This window comes from Vitis vinifera, chromosome 19 (genome assembly GCF_030704535.1).
Source record: "Vitis vinifera cultivar Pinot Noir 40024 chromosome 19, ASM3070453v1".
Lineage (NCBI taxonomy): Eukaryota > Viridiplantae > Streptophyta > Magnoliopsida > Vitales > Vitaceae > Vitis > Vitis vinifera.
In genome coordinates this window covers 8,486,392-8,513,042 of record NC_081823.1, presented here as the reverse complement: position 1 = coordinate 8,513,042, position 26,651 = coordinate 8,486,392, and the positions used below count along the sequence as shown (strand labels likewise).

General features: G+C 36.0%; 3 protein-coding genes across 7 annotated transcripts; 1 reads left to right on the top strand and 2 right to left on the bottom strand.

Moving 5' to 3' along the window:
- The first annotated feature begins 220 nt into the window (after positions 1 to 220).
- On the top strand, positions 221 to 5,704 carry LOC100246290 (uncharacterized). Its single transcript, XM_010646266.3, has 2 exons — positions 221 to 2,922; positions 5,171 to 5,704. The coding sequence occupies exon 1, from the start codon at positions 499 to 501 to the stop codon at positions 2,695 to 2,697; it is 2,199 nt and encodes a 732-aa protein (XP_010644568.3). The 5' UTR covers positions 221 to 498; the 3' UTR covers positions 2,698 to 2,922; positions 5,171 to 5,704.
- Positions 5,705 to 7,236: 1,532 nt separating this feature from the next.
- On the bottom strand, positions 7,237 to 8,973 carry LOC100251431 (nuclear transcription factor Y subunit B-3). 2 transcript variants are annotated; one of them, XM_059735327.1, is made up of 3 exons: positions 8,793 to 8,973; positions 8,449 to 8,602; positions 7,237 to 8,326 (listed from the first exon to the last, which is right to left on the bottom strand). In XM_059735327.1, exon 3 carries the CDS (start codon positions 8,298 to 8,300, stop codon positions 7,668 to 7,670), a length of 633 nt encoding a protein of 210 aa, XP_059591310.1. In that variant the 5' UTR covers positions 8,301 to 8,326; positions 8,449 to 8,602; positions 8,793 to 8,973; the 3' UTR covers positions 7,237 to 7,667. The 2 variants fall into 2 exon arrangements, with proteins under 2 accessions (XP_059591310.1, XP_003634760.1); XM_003634712.4 differs by having other exon boundaries at positions 7,237 to 8,602.
- A 3,281-nt stretch (positions 8,974 to 12,254) lies between these two features.
- LOC100249691 (DEK domain-containing chromatin-associated protein 4) lies at positions 12,255 to 23,788 on the bottom strand. 4 transcript variants are annotated; one of them, XM_019217356.2, is made up of 12 exons: positions 23,605 to 23,788; positions 22,151 to 22,799; positions 22,037 to 22,070; positions 17,562 to 17,641; positions 16,991 to 17,050; positions 16,650 to 16,760; positions 15,883 to 15,963; positions 15,700 to 15,783; positions 14,592 to 15,051; positions 14,235 to 14,347; positions 13,230 to 13,260; positions 12,255 to 12,913 (listed from the first exon to the last, which is right to left on the bottom strand). In XM_019217356.2, exons 2-12 carry the CDS (start codon positions 22,733 to 22,735, stop codon positions 12,894 to 12,896), a joined length of 1,659 nt encoding a protein of 552 aa, XP_019072901.1. In that variant the 5' UTR covers positions 22,736 to 22,799; positions 23,605 to 23,788; the 3' UTR covers positions 12,255 to 12,893. The 4 variants fall into 4 exon arrangements, with proteins under 4 accessions (XP_019072901.1, XP_002266659.1, XP_059591308.1 ...); XM_002266623.5 differs by having other exon boundaries at positions 12,255 to 12,733; XM_059735325.1 differs by having other exon boundaries at positions 12,255 to 12,733; positions 15,700 to 15,963.
- Between the last annotated feature and the right edge of the window lie 2,863 nt (positions 23,789 to 26,651).

Genomic DNA, 26,651 nt, shown 5'->3' with positions numbered 1-26,651 from the left:
AAATTTTTGAACAATTATTGTAATTAATAATTATAATTATTTTCATGTTTTTATTTTATTTTCTAGTTAAAATTATATATTTTTTAAATAAAAGGAATTGTAGTAATCATAAAAATAATGAGGCATGCAAAATATTTATTATTATTATTATTATTATTATTATTATGATCGCTTATGAAATTATTAGAAAATGTTGTGCACCATAAAGCTGACGTAATTAAGAAAACAAAGAGTGCGTATGACGCGGCCAGCGCATGTTAGCAATTTCTCGGCTAGGTAGATTAGGCGAGAAAATTCATTCTCTCGCAAGTTTCCAGATTAGGGTTTCCTTTTTTTTTTTTCTCTCCAAAACTTTCTTTCTCTTCCTTTTCCCTGGTAAGATCTTGAAACTCATCTCTCTGTCGATCTTCTCTGTTTCTTTATATTTGTTGTCTCGTAGAAAATGCTTTGGATTGAGTTCTGAAAAACGCTTAAAATTTTTGGTGAAAACCCTGGAGGATGAGTGTGGAGGAAGGCGACGGAGGTGGGTTCGGCGACGGGGGAGATCCGGGGGATCAGTTCCACCGGAACGAGGCGATCTCCGCCGTTGCCGACGAGGGTTTTATCGGCGAGGAAGACGATGACTACGAGGATCTTTATAATGATGTGAATGTAGGCGAGGGTTTTCTTCAATCTCTCCGTAAAAATGAAGATTTAGGCTTTAGAAACGAGGTGGAGGAGAACAAGATTGATCCCGCGGTTCCATCAGTGCCCCCGACGCTGCCCCCAGCGGCGGGTATGTCAATACCTGGAGTGGGTGGTGATGTTGGCGGAGGTGCAGAGCGGAAGTTTGAGAAGGATGTGGCGGTAGGCGTTTCTGAGGGTGGGGCTAGGGTTTCTGTGAGATTGGAGGGTTATCAGAGTGTGGGGTACAGAGGGAATGAGATGGGCGTGAAAGGACCGGGTGGTGCGTCGCAAGGGGGAGCTACAGTTGGTGGAGGTGGGATGAGGGTTCAATTAGGGCAGTCGTCCATAAAAACTAGTGATTTTGAGGAGCAGACTGTGAACAATACGGTAGGGGTTCAAGGGATCGTGCAGCAACAACCACATGGTGGTGGTGTCGGGAGTGTTGGAAACGAGGGTTTAGCAAGGCAAGGAGGCGGAAATGTGAATGGAAATACAGGTGGGTATGTGGTTGGCAACAATGGCATTGGTGGCAGTGTAGGCGGTGGTGGTGGTGGTGGAGGTGGTGGTGGAGGTGGTGGTGGTGGTGGTGGTGGTGGTGGGACAATACTTTTTGTTGGAGATTTACATTGGTGGACAACGGATGCTGAGCTTGAGGCAGAGCTATGTAAGTATGGGGTGGTGAAGGAGGTCAAGTTCTTTGATGAGAAGGCGAGTGGGAAGTCTAAAGGATATTGTCAGGTTGAGTTCTATGATCCTGCTGCAGCCACAGCTTGTAAAGAGGGAATGAATGGGCATCTCTTTAATGGGCGACCTTGTGTTGTTGCATTTGCATCACCTTATAGTGTTAAGAGAATGGGAGAGGCCCAGGTGAATAGAAATCAGCAGATGGCCCAGACTAACATTTCTCAAGGGAGGAGGGGGCAGGGTGACGGTGGGGGAAAACCTGGTGGCAGCAATGTTCAACAAGGCGGGAATTTTCAAGGTGGGGATAATAATAGGGGTTATGGTAGAGGTAATTGGGGGAGAGGCAATGCCCAGGGGATGGGAGGTAGAGGGCCAGTTGGTCCAATGAGAAATAGGTCTGGGGGAATGGGTGGGAGGGGTATAATGGGGAATGGTGGAAATGGATTTGGGCAGGGTATTGCTGCAACGCCTCCTTTGTTGCATCCTCAAACAATGATGGGGCAGGGTTTTGATCCATCCTTTGGGGCCCCTATGGCAAGAATGGGTGGCTATGGAGGTTTTCCTGCTGGACCAACACCACCCTTTTCAGGAATATTGTCTTCATTCCCACCTGTTGGAGGAGTTGGTTTGCCTGGTGTAGCTCCTCATGTGAACCCAGCATTCTTTGGACGAGGGATGCCCATGAATGGAATGGGGATGATGCCGGCGACAAGTGTTGAGGGACCTAATATGGGGATGTGGTCGGATCCAAATATGGCTGGATGGGCTGGTGATGAGCATGGTGGGAGAGCTGGGGAGTCTAGTTATGGGGAGGAAGCGGGATCTGATCATCAGTATGGTGAGGTAAGTCATGATAGGGGAGGCTGGCAAAACACAATGAAGGAAAAGGACAGAGGATCTGAACGGGACTGGTCAGGATCCTCTGACAGAAGATATCGAGATGATAGAGAACAAGGGTTTGATAGAGACATGCCTAGGGAAAAAGATCTGGTTCATGAAAATGATTGGCCTGAAAGAAAGCATCGTGAAGATAGAGATATTGGTCGTGATCGTGATAGGGAGCGTGATCGAGAACGGGAACGTTCTCGAGATCGCGAACGGGACCGTGATAGGGAGCGTGATCGGGATAGGGATCGTGACCGTGATCGGGAACGATACAGGGAAGACAGAGACAGATATGCTGATCATCATAGGTATAGGGACCGTGAATCAGAACATGATGATGAATGGGATAGGGGACGATCATCACGAACACACAGCAAATCACGATTATCACAAGAGGAAGAACAACGATCAAGATCAAGGGATGCCGATTATGGGAAGAGGCGACGGCTAACCTCTGAGTAACCTAGGAGTTGCTTCTCTTTCTGGAGTCTGTTCTTCCAGGAAGGACAAAAAAAAAAAAGAAACATAATGGACTGTGGATTCGTCATGCTCGTGTGAACTATCTTTCAAGTTGTGTTCATCCGGTCCCGGATTTGTTGAATGGTTATTCCCACTTCTCCCTGCATTACCCAGAATCTCTTGATGGCTTCTTTCTTAGGAGCATGGTTTTTTTTCTGGCATGAAAAGGTAACTTCTTTAGCTATGAATTCTTTGTTATTTCAGTACCTTTCTGCTTATTTTATTATTGATTTTCTAATGTGCATTCTTGGCATGTATAGTGCACATGGTAATTTGTATTTTGTGGCTTTGAACAAGTCATTGATGCATTATTTGTGTGCACATATCTATATTGCACTTATTTTGGTTTTAATACTTATTTTTTAATTATCTACCACCACGGTTGCATAAAATGTTGCTTTATTTGCTGATTTTATGGAGTTATAGATACCAGCTTATTTCATTTAGTTCTAGACATACTTGTCCATTAATAAATCATGTTAATGTGTTGATTTCATATCTTTTCATATTATGTACTGGAAGTATTTTTATGCCTATATAGAAAAAAGTATTATTAGAAGTGTTATTGCATGTCAGAATATATAATTTCTAAGAATTAGATATAAAGCAACCTATAACCAATATCATAAATGACAGTATGGATAAAAGAGATGGATATGACCATTCTTCGATATAAAAAATGTTTGTGTTGAAGATTAAATTTCTGATGTAATCAACTTTCAAAGTGGCATTTTAAAGCATAATTTATATAATCCACAAAATAAACTTTCTAGTCTTTTTAATTCTAAGTCCCAAGCTTCAACAAGCCCTTTCTAAAGCAATATGTATTTTTATGTGAATAGTGTGAAGTTCCTTCATATCCCCAACAATATACCTATGATCATATATACAAGTATTGCATATGCATGCCATTGATGTAAATGTGATTATGTGTTATGCCAAAAGTTCTAGCTTTCCAAATTCATTACCATCCTCTAAAAGAATAAATAAATAAATAAGAAGGAAAAAAATATATTAAACAAAGGTCTTTATGCTCTTATTCATCATCATCCTTAAAGGTGGTCAACTCACTCATCTAGGTAACATATGTTTCATTCAAATTATATCTTCTCAATGGCAATGAACAACTTCAATCTCCAGTGCATGTGTGCAACAGTTCCATGAAGCATTGTCTCACTTCATTTTGTTTGTGCCCTTAACCTTAAAGATAACAAAAATATAACAACTTTTGAAGGGAAAAAATAATTGTAATAGGACTTTTCTCGACTATAAGAAACAGTCAAAGTCTTGTTGGATTTACATATCAATTGTCACATTATGTATCTTATAGCATTCTTAAGATGGAATTGATATTTGTTCTTCGTATCATTGTACCTGAAATATGTATCCTGTTGTATCTCAAGTTTTTGACAACAAAGGTTCCAGCTTCTCTCATTTTGCTCAAGTCTTACATGTTAAGTCATGTATATAAGACAAAGATCTTAATGTACCACTCCCCTTTCTAGGTCTGTTGGTTGCTGCATTTGTGTTAATTACTCTATTTGTATAAATATGATCTATCTGATGATATCATGATATTATTTTGACTTTTTATTTATAAATCTCTGGTACCATTTTTCTACAGCCTCTATCTTGTATTGTATCTTTCACTTGCCTTTAGAATTAATCCTGCTACTCAGGCTGCTATTGGTATCTATTGGTTTCTATACACAGAAGAAAATCATAAGATGGAAAACTTTGAGCTAGTGTAGCCCCCAACCTATCGCTTTAGCTTGCAACACAGGTAGAAGCGGTTCTCATGGTTTTAACTGACAGCAAATGTTCACAAACTATTCTGATTTGAACAAGACCAACAAGTTGTTATACTGCATGCCAAAACATAGCTAAATTAAAGCAACTAAATACCGATCTCCTTTCTTGCAGACCCTTGACTAGATTCATGACTGTCATTTATAATCAAATTGGGTTTTCTATTGCTGGATCTAGTATAAAAGAGAAAAAATAAAAATAAAATTTAATTTTCTGCCCTGTGACAAATTCTTAAATGTAGAGCCCATATTTCCAATTTACAAGGCTTAATTGTTGAGTTGTAATCTTTTCCCAGTGACATTCAAAAAATAAAAATGTGATTGGGAGTGGAATTTTTGTTCCAGAATTTTTATGGGTGTTGCATTTGGCCTGAAATGCTTTGCAGTTGCGCTACTTTCTAGATTAACCAGTCACCCTACTCAGCAGTTCTGTTTGCACTTTTTGGTTTTAACTGATGGGAATTGTATATTTCCTGAAAATATGTTTGTTTTTATAAGATTTTATGCCCTTTAGAATTCCTCAGAAGCCACACACTGTTGATTGTATTAAGAACAACTGTAAAGCCAATTGCAAATATTACTAACACATATTTGTTTTTGTTTCATAGCTTGAACAGTAATTGCTTTTGGAACTGAAGCTGTTGAGCAGAACTCTGGGCTCTCTCTTGGAGAAAGGACCTGAACCTTCCATGACGGATTACACTCGTTAGCCAACATTGATTTAGAAGTGGAACATTTTGTTTGAGTTGTTAGACTTCTTTGCACTTATGTTTTAGTTAATTAGCATCTGAACAAACCAATGTTGTGGATGATGATTATGGCTTGAAACTGCTGCAGTCTGAGATGTGCTGGATTGTTTTAGAACTTACTGTTTGATTGTGATGTAATAGGATTTAGCACTGAGGATGTTACTAATGTGCCTTTTTTTTTTTTTTTTTGGAACTTTGTTGTATCATTTTTTTAACCCCTTCCTTGTTAGTTAGCATACCATGATGTTAATCACGCAATGTTTTTCTTTTCCTTGTTTTGTTAAGATCATGTAGGAAATCTCAGCATTCAATGAATGCAATTGTTTTGACCCGAGAATTGTACATGTATATTCTCTTGTATATAATGAATATTGGTTTATCCAATTTTCATAATGAGGATCCCCGTTTGTAGCTTTGTGTTTGTTCTGTTCTTGTCTTTCTCTCTTGATCATGGCTGTTTGAGATTTTCTATTTTGCAAATTCCCTCCTCCCAATCAGATGGTGAATGATTTGCAGTTGCTAGGTACATTGATCTGAACTCTGTAGTCCAGGTCAGGGTACTCTCTTTTGGGCTGGGCCCGGATCGAGTAGGGAATTTTTGGCAGTCCAAATTGAAGAAATAAAAATCTGGGCCCTGTCCCGATGGCAATCGCAAAGTAGAAATAGAATATTGAACTTTTATTTTTAAACCCAGTGCCTCAAGGTTTTAGTAGCTTTGGGTGACTTCATTTTGTGCCCGGTGAATTATTATTCATGGAGCAAAGCACATTGGATGGTAGTGTCAGCGGTGATCTTGCACGGATGCATGGTGGATGATGTCTTCACCTGCACGAATTGCATTTATTTCATTTTCCCTTTGGCGGAGTTTGGTTTGCATATGCTGTCACTGGGAGTTGGAAATGGATTCTTGGTGGGCTTCAGATATACATTTACTTCAAATATTCTTTTTAAAGTAGTGCTTGTTACTCATTTAAGAGTCAAAAGAAAAATCTCAGGGTTAAAGCTGGAGGCCAGATGCTGTTAGGGGGGAGGGGGTCTAAAAAGTTTTCATCAGGCTGGAGGCTAGATGCTCCATGCTTCTGAGAGCCCTGGGTGGAACCTCCCCTAACCACCCTTGTCCATGAAAAATTCTTGAATTTGATTTGGTTCTCTTATTCATCAAACAGAAAAAATCCTGCTGGTATTATTGGTCTGGACCTTTTGAAGACTGATTTGTGACATCTTGTCAATTCTCAATCTCTCCACCACAAGCTTCGGATATTGTTCTCTGCCCCGATCCTTCACCTTTTCCGTTGATGAGACTCTTCTTCTACTCTCCTTCAATTTATTCTAGCTACATAGACGTAAAGTCAGTCAGTCACATGTTAGCCATGAACAACTCACCCCGTTCTTCAAAACGCAAGTTGACATTCCAAGTCAACTCACAATAGAAAACCAAATTTAAAAATGCAATATATTGAATTTGAAACAAAAAAAAGTCATGGTGGTTAATCATGGTGTCCTCCACATTCATCATATGAGTAAGACACAGGCTCGCGGGTACCAAGAACAAAACCAATGCAGCATACTGTTGCAGTTGACCGAGACATAGGCCCCTTCCATTGGTGGATTGGTCAACATAATTGAGATGCTACCAAGTCCCCACTACCTTGTATTGCCCGTTCTCAGGCTTCAAAAGTTGAAAACAAGAAGGAAAACGGTGGACATTAATTTCATGGTACTAGTGGGTGACTCCTGTACCCGTAGTGCCCTCTACAACATGCAACTTTTTGTCAAGGATAGGGACACCATTTGATGCATACAGCTGATATTTTCTTCACATTTCTCCATAGTCCATCCTACCGAAAGTTATGAAATCAAATATTCATCCTCCCAGCAATTGGGTCTTGTCCTGCCTGTTTTTGTGCATAAAAATGAGTGAAAAATGAAATCAGAAGAAGTGAAACATTCATTAGGGATTATGATATATGATATACATGTCACAATCTCACTTCACACACAATTCCCTTCTTTTTTGGAGTTACAACACATAAAACTATCACCTACCCCAAATCTAATCATAGTCTATATATAAAAGCTCTACAACCCTGGATTAAGCAACAACCATCCCAACAATAGAAAAATTAAAAAAACCTATAAAAAGAAAAACTAACTTGAGCACGCCTATTTTTGATAATGCAAGATGAGCGTAGCCCAGATGAATGCATGACTGTGACTCTGAGAATGACCAGCTTATACAAACTATGAGGGTGCTCATTAACAGTATGAAAAATCAAACTCAAAAAGTATGTCTTTTTTTAAATTTTTTACCGTCACAATCTTCGTCCACCTTCCGTCTCATCATCCACAATTATAGCTATCTCGGTCTGCCCGCAGAGGGTCCGGACCCGGGATGACCCGAATTGGCCTTACCCGACCCGAAATTGGCACCGGCCGCTGCCATCGGATGGTATGCGCTGGACCCGTACACGTGCCCCTGATGCTGATGATGGCCCATCATCATCATCGTTGATGGTATCGCACCATACATCCCAGTCTCCCCGAAACCACCACTACCGGTGTTCGCTGGATTCACGACGCTGCCATTGCCCCCAGCAGCGCTGGGACCATCCTTCTCCCCTTGGCGTCCCATGGAGGTCTTCTCGCCTTCCATCTCGCGAAACCTGTGAAGGTAAATCTTCAGCGGATCCACGTAGTCCTCGAACCCTAGAGTCGTCATCGCCCAGAGCAGGTCGTCGCCGTTGATCGTCTTCCGCTTCTCTCTCTGGCACTTGTCCGACGCTTCTCCGGTGATGAAGCTGATGAACTCCGACACGCACTCCTGCACTGTCTCCTTCGCGTCCTTGGAGATCTTCGCATTCGCCGGAAGGGCCTTCTTCATGATCCGGCTCACGTTTGCAATCGGCAAGAACCTGTCCTGCTCTCGCGGCGAAAGCTCGCTGCCCGCGTTGTTGTTATGGCCGCCGGAGTCGTTGTCGGAATCCGCCATCGAATCCGACGAAACAATTGCGAATTCTTCGAATTCGAGGGAGAAAGCAGTAAAGAGAACAATCAAGAGAGTGAGACTACACTATGAGATAAAGAATTGCAGTTTTGAATATCAGTATGAAGTCAGCGTTCGCTTTCGTAGCAATTACGTTGAATAAGGGTTTTCAGCTCAAGAAGCGCAAACAAAAACTAAGCCAAGTCTCGAATTCAACGAAAACACGTTGAATTCATAGCGATGAAACCCAAGGTTCTGGGGGTGACGACGTAGAGTCTCGACCAGCAAGAAAAACACCTTCAACCACACTGAAACAACCATAAGAAGAAGCTATCAGAATTTCAGTAAACGAGAATTCAAACTAAAAAGAACTTTGAAATTCCAAAGAAACAAAAAAGAAAAAAGAAAATTGAGAAACGCAGTAGAGAGATGAGAATGCATTTTTCTCCAACTTCACTACAACCAACTGAAGAAGAAAAGTGAAAGCTTTTGACTCACAGGAATTCACTGAAATCGGCGGTCCAATGCCCGAAAAACAGACGAAAAATGCGGAGTACGAGCGGTAGAGTGATTGGAATATCGCCGACGAGACCTGAGGCGGAGGAGGGGCAAAATGGGAAATGGATGGGGGGGAGAGGTTTAGGGGAGCGAATGGCGGGTCCGTTCTCCGTTGGATCATTGCTCTAATAAGGCCATCGAGTGCTACACGTGGAAGACTCTGGGCCGTTGTTTGTCGATAAGTATGCGTTCCCAAGGACGAGTTTATTGCCATTTGATTGGTCGGGAGGCGGCTGATCTGCACCGTTGAAATAGCATCTGGCACGTGGTCGGCTACAACCACGCAACTCCTTGATTTTTTTTAAATTTAAAATACTTAGATTTCAAATAAAGGGCTAAAATAAAAAAAAGGGCGGTGTGTGGAGGTTTATTATTAAATAGAATCACGCACAAGGGTTTTGAAAGAACATCCGTTGGATGACTTTTGTATCGTAATAGTATTCCTCAAATTAGAGTGGGACTTAGATATTCAAGATGATATGAGTAAGTTGATTGACTTGTATCCAAATTCCATGCTATTGGAAGATTATTCTTTTTTTTTTAAAGCCAAATTTCTCTTAGTGAATTGCAAAATATTAAATTGAAGTTGTTGAGAGGATTTTGGTGTTTTGTTCTTCATTTGGTTTTTTTTATTGGAGTTTGGGGTCAAATGAGCTCTATGCTATGTTAGTAACATATTCATAATTATTATCAAACCAACTCTTTTAATATCATTTGAGAGCCACCTCATTTAACGTTATTTGTTTTTAAACTTTTATTAAAACCATATCATAAAATATTAAATTCATATTTTGAAAATGCAATTTTCGACTTTGTGTTGAAACCCCTCAAAAATGCAATTTCGATACAAAATCTAAAATCAAATATTTTAAATGCTACTCCAATTCAAAATTAGAAGCTATGAGTTTGTTTTACAACTTTTTCTTCCAACATTTTTTTTTTCAAAACAAAAAAAAAAAAAACTAAAAAATGTAGTGCCAACAAAAGCTTTGATGTCAACAATGTTAATTCAAGAACACAAAGATAAAACAATCACACATACGGTACACGAGGTTTTAACGTGGTTCTGCCAACCATGCCTACGTCCACGAATGAAAGAGAATGATTCCACTATACAATAGAGAATATTATAGAGGACAGAATCAAATATAACTATTGGGTTCTCGAAACATCACATGTTTCTACTACAAGCCCTCTTGCTCCACAGAGTACCCCTCGTTCTTCCTCACATCTCTATCCACTTCATATAGTCTCTACAGGTCCATCTCCATCTCATAACTTTTTCCCCTCATGATCTAAAATATTTATAGAGATATTTCCAACATCCTTCTTTATTATATAAAGAAGTCTAATATTACAATAATATATCAATCTCGAAATATTTTAGGTAATATTCTTTACAAAAAAAAATGAATTTATACTAATTAAGAATTTGAGACACTTTATAACAAAAAAACACGTTTTATAACCAAAAACTGTTTTTTTTTTTTATTCTTAATAACATAAAGTATGATATTTTTAGATAACATTTTTAAATTATTTTTATATGTTCTTTAAGAGTTGTTTTAAAAATACTGATACAAATATATATAATGATTAAAAATAAATTTATAGATATAAAATTATTTTTAAAACATATTTAAAAATATTAAAAATATTTCAAATTCTTAAACATAATTTTGTTCTACAAAATATTAAAGAATAATTTTCAAAAACTATTCTTAAAAAATATTTTTAATAAACATTTACCAAACAGAGTATATATTTCAAAATTCAACTTCAATGAAAAATCAGAAACCACATTTTCAAAATACAACTTTAATACAAAAGAATTTCAAAGTACAATTTCAATATAGTATTATGCGAGTCATATCTTAATGGAATGAAAGGGGCAGTTTGACAATGAATTTGGAAAGGTGACTCCATAGAAAATATTTTGACCCCAAACTGTTTTTGAACCAACAGGAGGTTGTAAGTTGTAACTATTTTGCGCACATAAATATAAGATAATCATAAATGGGGAAGGCCCCCCACTTATGATTACAACTCGCTCAACACAAAACACGTATACAGCATGCACAGCCCCGGATTGTGATTAATTAATCCTTCTTTTTTCTCATGGGGGGTGGAAGGGGCTTTGGTGATTAGTGGTAAATGCAATGAGTGCTCCACTAAGCTTAAGTGGAGTGATTTGTCTTTAGCTTGAGGATTTTGACATCTTATATTATTAATGATTTTGGAACCACATGGAAATTAGCAGCTTTCTTAATCTAGTGGGAAACCTCAAGCTTCCAATCCAATTCTTGGATTTTGGGTCATCATTAGTAAAATGAAGCACCACATAACAACTTTATAAGGGTCCATTCAACTTCATTTCCCAAAATAGTTTTTAAAAGATGGTTCTAGATTGTTTTTAAAAAATAATTTATTTTTCATAAATATAATAAAAATAACATCTTTTCAAAACAAATTTTTAATCAAAACTAATTTTAAACATTTTTTTGAAAATTCTGAGAAAAAAATAAAAAGATAGGAGTAAAAGAGAATATTGAAAAGGATATTTTTGGATATATTGAAATTGTTAGATGTGTCGTATGATTGACATTTTAAAATAAATGTGTAAATAAGATAAATGTATTGAGTGATTAGATGGATGATGCATAAATTCTCGATCGAAAAAGGTTCTTTGCCCAGCTCTCCCCCAGTGGTCTGAAATCAGGCCTTTACCAGTGTTGGTATCGACTTCGGTAACATTTACCTCGCATTCCGCGTATCATTTGAATAATTTCACAATACATGCAAGCTGGGATAAAGTGACTTACGGCGGATCCGCAGCAACTTGTTTCGATGCTCCATCTCCATCTCCCTCAACAGCGCTCGATATAAGCAAAATGGAGTCTAAAATGAACCAAAACCAAATATGACGTGAGAAATGGCAACAAATCCGAATTCCAAAGTAATGGACACAATTGTAGGTACTAACAAAGCAAATAATACCAAGAGCAACCAACTGATAAACGCGCATCTCTCCGGCCTGGGGAGCATTTACCAACTTGTCTGACAAGAAGGTCCAGAGCTGTTGTACTAGCACCACATTCCACATCCTTGTGATACAAGGAAATCCAGACCCAATCCCATTGAACAAAATGGGTCCAAGAAACTTAACAATCAGTCACTGCTCCACCAGTAGGGTCCCCTGCTGCATGGTACCAGTACCGGAAAAGCAGTACGGGTGTGATATTGTGCTGTCGGTTTGATATTTTTATCAACAGATGAAACAAACACTTGAATCCAAAAATGAGACCCCAACGTATCAGTAACCGTCCAAAGGAAAATCATACACCCAAGATTCAAATTATACATGACTCAAAAAAGTATGGCATATAAATACCGGACTATATCTGAAACAAAACTGAAACATCTATCCCTTTTAAGTCGGTTAAATTAAAGAGAAAAATTCCTAAAGATTTTATGATGTTAATGTGTACATAACAGGCTGCAAAACTGCAGCATAGCTCGGGCAGTTCAACCTCCACTACTTTCTAACCAACACTAGTCTGTTGCCAGGAAATAAAACACTAGAATAAGTTACAGCTGGATGTACTCAAGAGATAACTAAACAGTACATGGGTGCACAAACAGAATTTGAAAAGAGGTGAAGGGCAATGACAGACCTAATTAGGTATACCATTTTTCATATGCCTTGCGCTATCTAGGTGGTCAGGCCTCCACCTCTTGGCTGGCAGGCTGGGCTTCATCTTTCTCAGCATCACCTTCTTCGTCTTCATCGTCAACCTCATCAGCTAGCTTTGTAAGCTCTTCCTGGATGATGAGCTTTATGGATGACTTTCTGGCAGTAAGATCCGTTTCAAACTGCCGAGCTGAGACATGAAAAAGTTTCTGTCAGGGATCAGGACGAAAACACAAGTCTAACCCTCACCCTAGCTGTAGTCTCACATAAGGTTTCCCAAACACACATCCTCCCCACCACTACAAATAGACAAGGGAAGAAAATCTTCATCCCAATCGAGCTAGAAACTGTCAACACCATGCTACACTCCCTGCATTTCAACAAACACCCACAATAGACTTTTAAACTTTCAGGATATTCAAGGATCCCAATGGCACCGGATGCCTTGCTTAACATAATCCATACAAGGGTGATAATCCATAAGCATCAATTTATCCACCCAAACAAAGAAAATCCTAGGTAAAATTGACAGATCAGGAGTAGAAGTGATCAGTTTGCTCTATCAGTAAAGCTTGAACAAGTTGATCACCCAAGTACTGGAAGGCCAATTTTAAGCATCCTAACATTCCCAACTTTAAGAACAACCATAGAATCCATAAAAGTCAATAGAAATGGAGAGTACATACCAAGTTGCTTCAGAATGTCGGTAAATGTAGCCTACAGGAAAAAAATAAAAACAAGTTAAAAGCAATATTTAAATAGGTTGAAGCACTAACTGCTGACTAGTGAATCCACGAGAAAGATCCTTTCAGAAACTAATACCAAAATCGATTGCCAAGTTTCATGGGAAAATAGAGAATTAGGCCATATTTGGTAGCTGTTTTTTAAAACAGTTCACTGTTTTCCTAAACACCCAAAAAAAAATACAAATAGGAAAACACAATTAACAATTAGAAAACAAAAAATAATTCCATTCTTAAAAACAGAAAATATGAAGTTTTGAGAAAACATTTTTCAATTGTTTTCACTTGTTTTTTGAGGACTATTTTAAAAAATAATTATATAAATATGGAGAATGATTAAAAATAAAACAATACAAATAAAAGTTATTTTCAAAACATATTTAAAAACATAAAAAACATGTGAAGAACATTTCAAATTTCCAAATAGACTTTTATTCTACAAAACATCAAAAAATAGTTTTCAAAAACTGGTTTTCAGAACTATTTTCGAAAACACTTCCCAAACATTGCCTTGTTGAAAACATCAAAGAATTCTTCTTGAAAACCGTTCTCAAAAACTGTTTTTTGAGTAATAGTTTTCAAAAATGCCTCCAAACAGATTCTATATCTTCCATCTTGTGGTTCTACCTCTACCTATATGATTTTATAAAGCTAAAATTAACTGTTTTCTTAATGTGTCATGTAGGATGTGCTTGAGTGTAGGCGGATGGGTTTGTGCCCGTGAGAGAGGCGGGAGAGTATGACCCTTAGGTGAATGCATAATGATTCTATAAAACAATTCAACTGAATTTCAAGGGGTAACTAGGCCAAAGGGCTGCAATTTTGGTGTTCACTAGACTTCATGGAGCAAACAGTATAAGTGGGGACAAACTACACATTCTCAAAGATCCTTCAATTACCCCTATAACTAATATAGACATCAGAGCATTATGGGCATCAGCTTCTTACCGTATTGAAGTCAACTTCTTTAAGTATTTCACATATTGCATTTCTTAATTCGTCATCACTTGGACTCGATTTATCTTCTTTGGGCTTGTCCTTCCCTTTCACCGCCTTTTTCCCTTCAGAAAAACAGAAAATATTCACAATGTTGTTGATTATGAAAAAGTTCTACCAAACTTCTGTACTAGAATGGAAATAAGTTCCTAGTTGATTTTTTACTTTGCAGAACAAACTGGAACTGTTGAACAAAGCAACCTTTATCAAAATTTCCCCTTTCTAAATTTTAACAGAAGCTACCATTTTGAACTTTCTTATCAGCACCATAACCACAACGGATATGAAAAGAAGACATTATGTTTTTACCAGGTTTTTCCTTGGAGACAGATTTCTTTGGAGTCGAAGACCTTCCTTTAGCTACCTCATTTTTCTTCTTTCTTGAAAACACCTTTGGACTTGTATCACTGTCATCATCAGCCTTAGAGCGGTTTGATGATAATTTCTTAGACCTTTTTGGTGGAGAGATTGATTTCTTTGGTGTTGGTGTTTTCTTGGTTTTAGCTTTTCCTGCGGATTCCTTCTTCACGGGTGTTTTCTTTGAATCTCGTTTGCGTTTTACTATTTCTTCTTCAGACTCATCTTCTGATTCATTTCCTTTTTCCTCACTTTCAGAATGCTCAGATATCTCATCCTCAGATCTTTCAGGAATACCATTCTCATTTTCCTCCTCTTCATTTTTGTCATCCTCTTCTTCTGAATCATCTTCAGAGTCATGTATACTCTTTTTCTCCTCCATTGTATCAGTATCCTCAGTCTTTCTTCGACTCTGAAAAATATGCCAGAGAATGACAGAAAAAACAATAACAAATAAGATACAAGTAAATAAACGAACAAAGTGACGAACTATTAAACAGGCTTCCTTCCTCACTCCCTGAAAACTAGAGCCACAAAATGAGAAGTTTGAAGGGGGGGAAACCCCAAGATAAAAGAAACCTCAAAATAAACGTCTCATGTCCTCCCACTCAAAACCTCTATGTGGCAAATAAAGAATAAAAGAAAATTTAGGGACCAAAGACATATAATTGAATGTGTCTGTCATCAACCTATGTTAAGTGGGAATCTTCAGATGGCACAATGCAAAACCTATAACAGCTATACCACAACTATGCATGAACCATTTTATAACCTTTAACACCTCCAGCCTGGATGAAAAAGGTCCCTAATCGATACTCATAATGTAGAAGAGTAATTCCCAACTATCAACTGTAAACGGTGCATGACGGAGTGGTAGTGAAAAGAGTTTGGATCAAGAGGAAAGATAATCCAACCTCTTATAACTAGACTCTAGACTCCAGTTCTTACCCAATGAAGTTTCACAGAGACAAACTACTAGGCTATGGAGCATCGTATCATATCACAAGTAATAATATACTGACAACCTATATTTCTCATTCTGCCAAAAGTAAAATGATACCTTCGCTGAACGTTTTGAAGATGTGCTCCCAGACATAGATGAATTCCGTTTGACCACCCTCTTGCGCTTTTTGCCCTTAATTGACTGATATATAGAACACACATAAAAAGAAAGAAGCCACAGCAAAAACATTGTTCCATATAATGGCATTTTAATGATAAACTTAAAGTTAAGGTGAACAACCTGCTCTTTTTCTGCAAGTAACACAGTAGTTGTAGGATGAGGAGCCACCAAAAATTCTATCAGCTTTGTAACGATATCTTCCTGCATGTGTATCTCAAAATCATTATAGTTGCATCACTCACATGCTCATCTCAAGGGAAAGAAAATTTCAATTTACGCTGCACATCACAGTTATAGATTATTAGGCGCTCCTCTTTTTAAGGATATTAGATTAAGGCTACGTTCGGTTCCCAGAAAACTTGAAGGAAAATAAGAGGAAAAGAAAATAGAGAGGAAAAGTGAAAGGAAAGAAAAAGTGAAGGAAAATGAAAAATAAATTTAAAGTCAATAAATTATTTTTATATGCTTTTTCAAATTCCTTTCACTCATTTTCCTTGATTATATAAAGATTAAATAATTTTAAAATGCATACATTTCTGACTAATTTTAAATATATTTGATTTTTTTTCGTATTTTCCATAGTGAAACCAAACATTAGAAAACCATTTTCCTTAACATTTTTTTTCTTTCTTTAATATTTTTCAGGAACCAAACATAGCCTAATAGTTTGATCCTCGATGCTGCACAGTGCAGAAGCATTTCAAACTATTTAATTGGTGGGTTCATTTATGGCACTAGCTTTTTGTGCACATCCACAAGGCAATTCTAGTGGAATGGCCTATATTTTCCCAGTCAATGAGGGTTCAGCAGAAAATCGGCAAAGTACAAAATCTTTTAGCCATAGAAACTTTCCAAACCTAAAATGAAGCATAAAGAACACAACAGACCTTCCTTGTTGTAGTTTTGGCAATTGATATGTCAAGAACGTCACAGAACTCCAACAGCTTCTCTTTAACGCACTTGTCAAATTTCTCTTTTACTTTAATCTTTTGTTTTTCCTGCAATTATTAAAAATGAATAATGGAAAGTAAAAAACTTGCCTAAAATTTTTACAATGGAAGGTCAACAAGGTTTATCTTCCATACTACCCATGACCGTCTATTTCAAACCAAGTGGTTACAACCAAATACAGGGAAATTTCTTTATATAAAACACAGTATGCCTGCGAAAGAATTGTATGTAAACTCCACTAAGTTCCTTTCTCAAACATGTATCTTTCTTTTTTTACCTCGTTCTCATGCCACACAAAGCCAGAAAACCGGGATATATTATTCTTAACCTGAAACGCCTGCAGAAAGTAAAGATTTGGAGTCAAACTAAGAGAATTTTGAATGGTCAACAGGAGCAGATATAGTCCAACACAACTGCAACAAAAAGACTAAACTGTAGCATTTGTATTCACAGATGGAAATAGCCAGAAAAATTAAAGGGGAATCAGCAAAAATGCAATTCATCACTTTATTAAAACCATGTGCCTTAGACATCTTCACTTTACACATTAATCTGAAGCGTTTCAGGTGAAACATACAAAATAAATTTGAGGGTAACTTTGATGAATTTCCAAACATCATTTGGAATGCAGGAAAGTGGCAATATTAATTTAAATAAAGGTGTCAAGGTTAATACTTTAGACAATTTGCCAAAAAAGAAAGGCCATCCCTTCTCCAAAGGGATTAATAACATATGAAGAACACAAACTCTAGGATGAAAAAAGCATGTCAAAGGCACAGTTTCAGTTAATATGTCCCAGTTACCATATCAATGGCCATTAAAAATTTTTAAACAAAATTTTGAATTACCTTTCCTCTCCTTCCAAAGAGAATGGTATGAAGCAATTTAAAAGTGTCATCGCTCTTCCTTTTCGACAATTTGTATGCCACTGAAACAGAAGACAAATTTCAGAAGGTTACGTGTAATTCATATTTTTTTAATGAAAGTTTGTATGTTATTCAACATCGATACTCTCAAACACCAATCAAAATGAAAAAAGTAGAAACAAAAACTTCATATTATTTTTCAAGAACCTGTTAAAAGAGCAGGAAAAAATAAGATTGCAGAAAAATAACACAAAAGAAAAAGTTTCTTGGAAATATCAGGATATCACATAACACAAGGACTTGATAAAAATATAAAGTTTACTTAACAATCCATAAATCACAGAAAGAATATCACCATGCCCCAAATATTGCCATAAATAGATAGTTGTGGTAAAACAAGCCTACTAACATTTTGTTTTTCTTTAGATACTGGGGATCCACCCTGACAGCAAGGCATTTATCCCAACTACCGGTGAAGCAAACTCTAGGTGATATGGGCCCACCCCTTTACACCATTTAAAAATGGAGGAGGCTTGAGTTTGAAAGTCATCATTCATGTCGTTTATAAGATCTTACTGGAAATAACTTTGCCTGACATTCAATGCAAATAACAAATGGAATAAAGGAATCTAATAACATGTATCAAATCAAACAAAAACAAAAATAATTAGAAATAAGCTCATTTAATTTTTTTGAGCATTTAATGATGGCTCACCATTCTTTTTCCCCCCCTATTTTTTAGAAACACAAATTTATTGATATATCTCACCACTCTTAGCACAAAGTTATAACAAACCCACACACCTAAAGGATCTCTCCATATGCATCTCAAAATTGGTCGTCCTTATCTCCTCCTCAAAAGACCTTTTGAAGCCATGCAACATTCTCACCAAAAATGGGACTCTACTTGACTCCCTTTACCATAGTAGGCCCCCCAGTGCCCTACCAATGTAGAGACCTGGGAAAATTCTCACAATATCCTCAAAAATCCACCTGTGACCCTTAAAATGTTCTCCCTTTTCCCCTTCAAGGTTCCTAATGATATAAATTCAACATCTCAATCATATATCAAAATCCAAATTTCAATAATCCTTTACTTATATTTGAGTTGGCAACTATCAAAACCTCTGATCTAGCGAGAAAAGGATCTAACAGCAAAGGAATAAAGAAATCCAATCCAGATCACAATTACAAAGTTCTGCAGCAAACCTATCTCAATATAGGCTGTAAAGAATTTGCAAACACAGAGGTTACACCAATAATCATGCCTCAGCAAACTCAATTCCCAAAATTCAATGCCCTAAAACAATGACAAAATATTATAAAACAAGGGTGGTATGAAATACCAAATGTGCCCCACCAAAACTTTCAGTGTCTCAGCCACCACCTCATCACACCAGACAAGAAGGCATTGTTCCAGTGTGCCCTTTGTGAGTTATACCCTAATGAGTCAACCACACAGCTACTAACTATCAAAAAATAAACCACACTACTAGTAAACCCATGGCATTATTGCAGACATGTATGGTCTGATCTTTTGTGAACAGTCATGGACTGAGTACGTCATCTATCACAACATGGACTTACCATCAAACTTCCGTTGTACCATACTAAGAACCACCGTTGTCAACTCAAACTGATGTGTGCATCAACTTCCCACCTTTACATATCATGTATGATGTTTCTTAAGGGTTTTTCCATATATCGGGCAATAGATAATCAATTTTGATGTAGAAATTGTGTAAAAACTGATCGAAGAAATATATCAAATCATCTTAACGAAGCATGGCATTTTAATGCAGAGATTCATCATAAGACCCAAACAACAAACCCACAAATAAATGATTTTATTCCCAGAGAGCAGTATGCCAAAGCATATAACTATTAGAATATGCAAGAAACAACTATAGATTTCTAAATGGTAAATACATATATGCATTAACTTCTACATATCATGTATCTTAAGCTTTTTTTCCCATATTGAGGAATAGATAATCAATTTTAATATAGTATAAAGGTAAACATGTATAGAAGAGCTATATCAAATCAACTTAACACATATGGCAATTTGATTCAGAGAATCATCATAAAATCCACTAATAAATACTATCATTCCCAAAAAATGATGTTAGATCTTAAATGCCACAAACAGAACTCTTTTATAGCAGTAACAAAATAGAGTTTCAGCGTTCTAGACTCCTACATATCATTGTATCTTAAGCCTTTTTTTCCCATGTTGAGGAATAGATGATCAATTTTAATATAGTATAGATGTAAACATGTATAGAAGAGCTATATCAAATCAACTTAACAAAATATGACAATTTGATTCAGAGAATCATCATAAAATCCACTAATAAATACTATCATTCCCAAAAAATGACATTAGATCTTAAATGCTACAAAGAGAACTCTTTTATAGAAGTAACAAAATAGAGTTTCAAAGTTCTATTTTAACATGAAATTACATTTTTAAATTTCAAATCTAACTTTAAAATAACTCTCAATTGTGTACGTTATCAATGTGTGTGCAGTAAGAGTAAGCATTTTTTGGAGAAAAGTGGGGAGACAAAGGTTCAGGGATTGATTGTAGGACCATGAGATTGGGACAGAATGGATGGAGATGATAAGAGTAAATTTAAGAGGTAGGTAATGTAGCAGGCTAGTGATGTGACAGAAGTAGGTCCCTTGGGAGAAATGAAAGCCTACTCCATTTATACATCATTAGAAGATTTTTCTATTGTGCATCCAACAACAATATGTCATTGGGAGGTAAATTGACATATCAGGCGGTTACTGGCTACATGCCGAAGTAACTCGGTCACATTTGGACAGTGTTTTAAAAAGCTAGTGAGGCTTAGGCTTCATGCCGTCGAGGCTTACAGCTTTGAGGCTATATAACCTCAGATATCCAATGGGTTTTTGGTCTTAATGGTCTTCTGGTATATAACTTTATAAGATGCTTAAGCCTTAATACAAGTTTTAATGGCAACTATCATCTCTACTTTCATGGGCTTTTGATATAGATTTCATGAGTTTTATATTGAGTCTCAACTTGATTAAGCCTTTCATGAAATAAGAGTTTAGTTGATTTCCAATTAACCTTTTCAATGGAAGGAAAAGGGAGAGATTGAGAAAAAAGAATAAGGGAATTGTTGACTGTTTGGGGAAGGATAATATAACAATTGGATATGATTATATTCCTTGGAGGATCCTATTAATGATAGTGATGGTAATGTTGAAAATTATTTGCCAAAAATATGAGAGAGAGCTAAAGTTTAGAAGAAAGAAAAATGAATTAAAGTAAAAACTATTAATGAAAAAATAATTAATTTTATAATTATGAAGTTTATGTCATTTTTATTATTAAATTTTCTAGTGACTTTATGATTATTTTTCTGATTTTTAATATTTTTATAATCATTCATTTGTTTAAGTTGAGGTTTACATCTCATTCTTCCTCCAGGACGTAAGTTGAGACATAAGTCGAGGTTTTGCTCAGATGAGGCAAGAAGTAAAGTTGAGGCGTATGTTGAGGCTTACCCCCCACCTTATTTGAGCAAAACACCTCAAGACCCGCCTTTAGTCTTTTAGAACATTACATTAGGAAGCTGTTGACCCTGGTACTTCCAACCTGACAATTATACTTCCAATGGTCAAGATTTGATTTTTATTCAATCCAGTGGCTGAAGAAAAGGAGGCACCATACTTCCAATGAAAAAAAGGAGGCACTACACTGCTGCAGTACCATAACATGACCCTTAATAAAAATAGATATTCAAAGTTGATGAGAACATAGAGTATAGTGTTGCAACATGACCCTTGTCATACAAATCATATTGCACATGGTATGTTATTACAAATATGACGAGAACATCCAATTTCAATACACCACACAAACAGGAGAATCCCATATTGCTTATTAAGGAACAATAAAAAAACTACTTTTCTAGTAAAAACGGAGCAAAGTTTTCAGTAGTAAATCCAAGACACCTTAATAAATGTTGATGAAATTGCTATTTTAGTCACTCCAGTTTTCCATACATGAGATGATTTAACTAAAGTCTGTACTATCATAAAAGAGCAATACATGCAAAAAGATCAAGGATAAGGCATACAATATAAAGAGCTAGACAATCATATGATCCTACTGGCAGCTGCAAAATTGTCGGATAGCAGCCTGAATAGAGAACAAGAAAAACATCTTCCTTCAAAACCACCTAATTCCAGCTCTAACCTCATTAAAACTCAAAGCATTATTTAATGATTAGGTCATAAATTAAATAAATAATTTATCATCCATATCAGGATACAGAGATTACATATAGAAGGATCAAGAAGATGGAAGAACATGCAAGTAGATTCTATATCATTCTTACTTCATAAATGGAAAAAGAATGCCCAAAAAGAAGCATATAATATAGTAGGTGTTAGTTATCAAAAATTAAGAACCATACCATTAGGTATATCTTTCAGTGCAGTCCCACGACCCTGCAATTTCCAAGGTAAGCTATGAGCTAAATATCAAAAAACCAGGAATAATGAACCAAAAAGGGTTTAAGAGACAAGACCTTTTCAATATGAAATTCCTTTGTTGAGTCTCTTTCAATGGATGCCACGAGCCTTTCAACAGATTTCCGCTCCCGTACAGGTCGTGCAATAGTGGAAGCTGCAGGAGTCCTTGGTTCCTTCACCTTTTTTTCTTCCACTTCCTTCACCTTATCTTTGACTCTCTCTCCACTGCTCCTCCCTTTTCCTCGCTTCCTTGGCCCTTTCCCATCCTTTATCTCTCCTCCCTTCTCTTTTTCCTTAGAACCATCAACCTTCTCTTCCACATTCTCTTTGCTCTCTACCTTCTCTTCACTTGCTTCATTTTCTTTGGACACGTTATCCTCTTCCATCACCTCAGTTTTGGGTTCCTCTTTTTCTTCTAGTTCTTTGTTTTCCTTCTCTTCCTTGGCCGCTAGGTCTTCATCCATTTTCTCAGCTTCAAGCGCCTCAGTCTCAACTTTCTCATCACCTTTGCTGTCTTCTTCCATTTCTTTCACTCCATTATTTTCTTCCTCTTTCTTCTCCATAACAGATTCCATTTTCTCCGGCAGAGTAGTTCCATTTCCATTCTCTGCTGCCGCCACAACTTCGGTCTCGTCACCCATAATTCACCAAATTCAAAGTAAATGCAGACCTTTTACCACATAACAAGTCTTTATTCTTCAACAGCTACAAAGTGCAACAGAAAAATACCATCTTTGAGTTAACTAGTTCCATCCAGAATATTGTATTGCAAACACAAAATAGAGAGAGGGGAAAAAAACAAAAGTATGAACTTAAAATAAGAATCAGGGGCAAAAATAACATAAATTAAAAAAGAAAAGAAAAAATCTAGACATGGAAGAGAATGGACACAGTAACTGACACAACCTCTTGCAAAGAAAATGCGGGGAAAAAAAAAAGATCAAAATTTTGAGGTTCAGGTTCTTTATTGCTTGGGATCAAAGCTACATTGAAATGTGGTCAACAGACTGAACACAACTACTTGGCTGAGCTGACATGAGTTCCTCACGTCCTAGAAACAAAAACACTGCAGACCACAACCTCCAAAACCTCACTTGTTTTCTTCACCTCAATTTTCTCGGCTACCAAACGGAGTGCAAACCAAACCAAAACTAAAATCCACCTGCACTAAAGCTCAAAAGAAAAAACACAAAAAAAAACCAGAAGGGAACCAGCCACTGTCATGCATGCAATGAAACAAACAGACATAAACGAAAACCAAGCCCTAGCAAGATCTACAAAAAGATCGAACAAACACACACATGAACCAAAAAGAAACGAATTTGACGAACGAAACACAAAAAACGTGAAGAAAGAATCACAAAAATGCGAGCCCTTTAGAAGCATTTGCAGAAACCCTAGGGCGACACGCGCAATTTTCGGAGCTAAAGCACCTGAAGAAAGAGTGTACGTTTATCCACCAAAGTTTTGCAAATTAAAAGAGAGAAAGAGTGTGAGAATTTGAACTTACAGAGAGTTTACAGCAGATTCGAAGATTCAGAGTTTCGACTGGAAAATTTTTGGAGTTCAATTTTCTCAGTGATTTTCTCGCGTTTCCCTCTAACGGGAGAAAAGGGGGAAATTTTTTCTCTTCGAAGTGAGGGCCTTTTTGGGGAATTTATAGGGCGGACTTCAAATCCGGATTTTAAAAGGAGTTAAATGCCATATCGGATCGCGCTGTCAGATTTCGGGAGAAGTTTGAAAACCATGGAAGAGAATGGACGGCCAAGATCTGTTTTCTGTACGAGATTCCTGAAACTGACGGACAAGATATGATGTTCGTTCAAATTGGGAATCAGGATTGGATACTCTGCAGTGTCTTTAAATGCGGTTTCGATGCAGTTTGGCTCTGTGATCCTGCCACGTCAGCAATCAGAAATTAGGGTCTTTTAATCATCAATCCTAATAAGTAAATTAATTGCAAAACTGGAAATTTTAATCAAATAGAAAGGCCTTTTTGGGTAAAGAAATCAAAAAGGAACGTTGCATGTTTGGAAATATTTGTCCAAATCTAACAAAAATATTCTTTAATTTGTAAAAATGAATTTCTTCCATGCATTTACATATTTAATAAAAAAAATCGAAAAAATTGTATATAATATAAATAAGCATGGTTTCAAAATTTAAATAACAAAGGTTTCATATTTCAATAAAATTTCATTTTTTTCCATGTCAATAACTTTTGATAAATAATCGAAAAATATAAAATGTATACTTGTCTTCGATTTATCTTTAATCTTTAATATGGTATTAAGATCTTTATAAACTTAACCTCCAAATTTAAAATTTAAAGCTTTTAAAACAATTTTATCAGTTTTTTTGGGTAGAAATAGAAAATATTAGATCGCGTATTTATTAATCTTTTTTGCTTTTATATTTTTAAAATACAAAAATATTTGTATACCAAAGAGGATGATGCAGGAAAAAGATGTGGCCTTTGAAAAAATACAATCAACACGTGTTCTCCATGCAACTAAGTGTTTCAAATCGACTATCCTCAATCACGTTTTCCAGCCAATTACATATTGCAAACATCTTTTTTGTCCTTATTTATTAATTACATTTTTCCTTCACTCTTTTGGATGCCCTTTTTTCTTCTAAGAAAATCATTTTGGCCAATACCCACACTAATCTTCGTCCTAGAAAAAACCCTAGCTTGGGATCACGTTTTAATATCCAATGCCAAAACACTCCCCATTCATTTTATTTCAAACCAAATTATTAAAAAGAAAAAAAAAATATTTGACAACTGTTTTTTAAAATAAAAAAAATAGAAAAACATATTTGACAATTGGATAATAGAAAACAGTTTTTCTGTCTTAAAAATAGAAAATATAGTCTTTTTTTATAAAAAAAATATCTTTTAATTATTTTCGCTTGTTTTTTAAATTTTGGTTTAAAAAATAAGATAATAAAAAATAAAACAATAACATATTGAAAAATATAGAAAATAAATTAAAAATATTTCACATTCTTTTTAGGAATGTTTTTTAAAACACTTAACCGCCATAGCCTAAACTATTTTTTTTCATACTATCTTTTTGAGAAATAATCAAATTTTTTTTTTATAAACAATGATCAACAAAATACTTAATATTCAAATTATTTAACAAATAATACAACTCTTTACTAGTAAGGAAGGAGAGACTTGCAAAAGAAGACTTTTACAAGAAAATCAAATTTGGCTTAAATTATAGCATGATGCAAACTATCTTTTGCAAAAATAAAATTTTGGAGACAAGCTTAATAAGGGGTTCTTGAATACAATTTTTTGGGTACAATTCCTTACATTAAAGAATTTTGAAATAACTTGAGTACAAGAGTTTATAGCCTATTCATATTGAAGAACACTATGGGTTTGTAACCAAACTCATTTTTAAATTCTTGATGATATATGCAAACGAATTCTTAGAAAATTTTTCATTATAGATGTTATTTTTAAGCATGAATAGTCCTTGACAAATAGAAGATGTAATATATGTAGATGAATGTAATTAAAAAATATAAAACATTTATAAAATGATGATATATGTATACGTCGAGTTAGGTTTATCTTGAGCACAATAGCTTAATCTATCAATTTAAGCTCCACCTAAGTGTAAGTCAGATTTGGAAATTTTCAAACAAAAGTCATTTGCTCTTTTTGTCCCTTCAAGTTGAAAAAGGAATATATTAGATTGAGTTCAATTTATGCAAGTTGTTGCGCAATGAAAACCATCCATCCTAAGGTTCATAACATTTTAGAGATAAGTTTAAAAAGAAAAGCTTGAGTACGACTATTTATTAAAATGAGTTTTGCATGAAAAAACTTCAAATAAGTTTATTAATTCTTCCTTTTGCTTCACGTTTTAAAAAGGTATATGATATGTATTAAAATGTTCATGCTTCTTGTGAGAGTATCGCAGCCTAGATGGCCTATGGAGCTATGACTCAATGACTTAATTTATGATTGCAAAGGCTTGGTGGTCTAATCAATGATTCAAATACAAAAGATGATACTTCATCCATGTTAGAGAATTATATCTAAAGTATGCATGAAGAACTGAATGTGCTTATAAGTAAGTTTTGTTTTTAACCCAAACTTATATCCTATCAACAATCCACAAATTTGATGGGAACTTGCCTTCTAATATATAAGGCTTGATCAAGCATTTGGCAAAGCTTTCAAATTTACTTTATCATAGAAGGGGACCTCCAAATGGTGAATGTCCTTCTCATTCCAATGTGGCTACTATAGCATGATTCATATGAAAGGGGCACAAGCCTCACACATATTTGATAAGGCGAAGGAGCACCGACAATTCTTGCAAGCTTAAAGAGATTTATGCATGAGGAATGCATGAACATGGTATCTCCCGCCAACCCATCGCAACCTAGCATATGAAAACACACGAGCAACACATGTTCTCTATATAATTTGAGGTTTAAAATTTACTCTTTTGTATCAAATAAAATAATGCATTGGTATTTTCCTTCTAAATGAAGATGAGACTAATCTCATTTTGTCTTCATTTATTT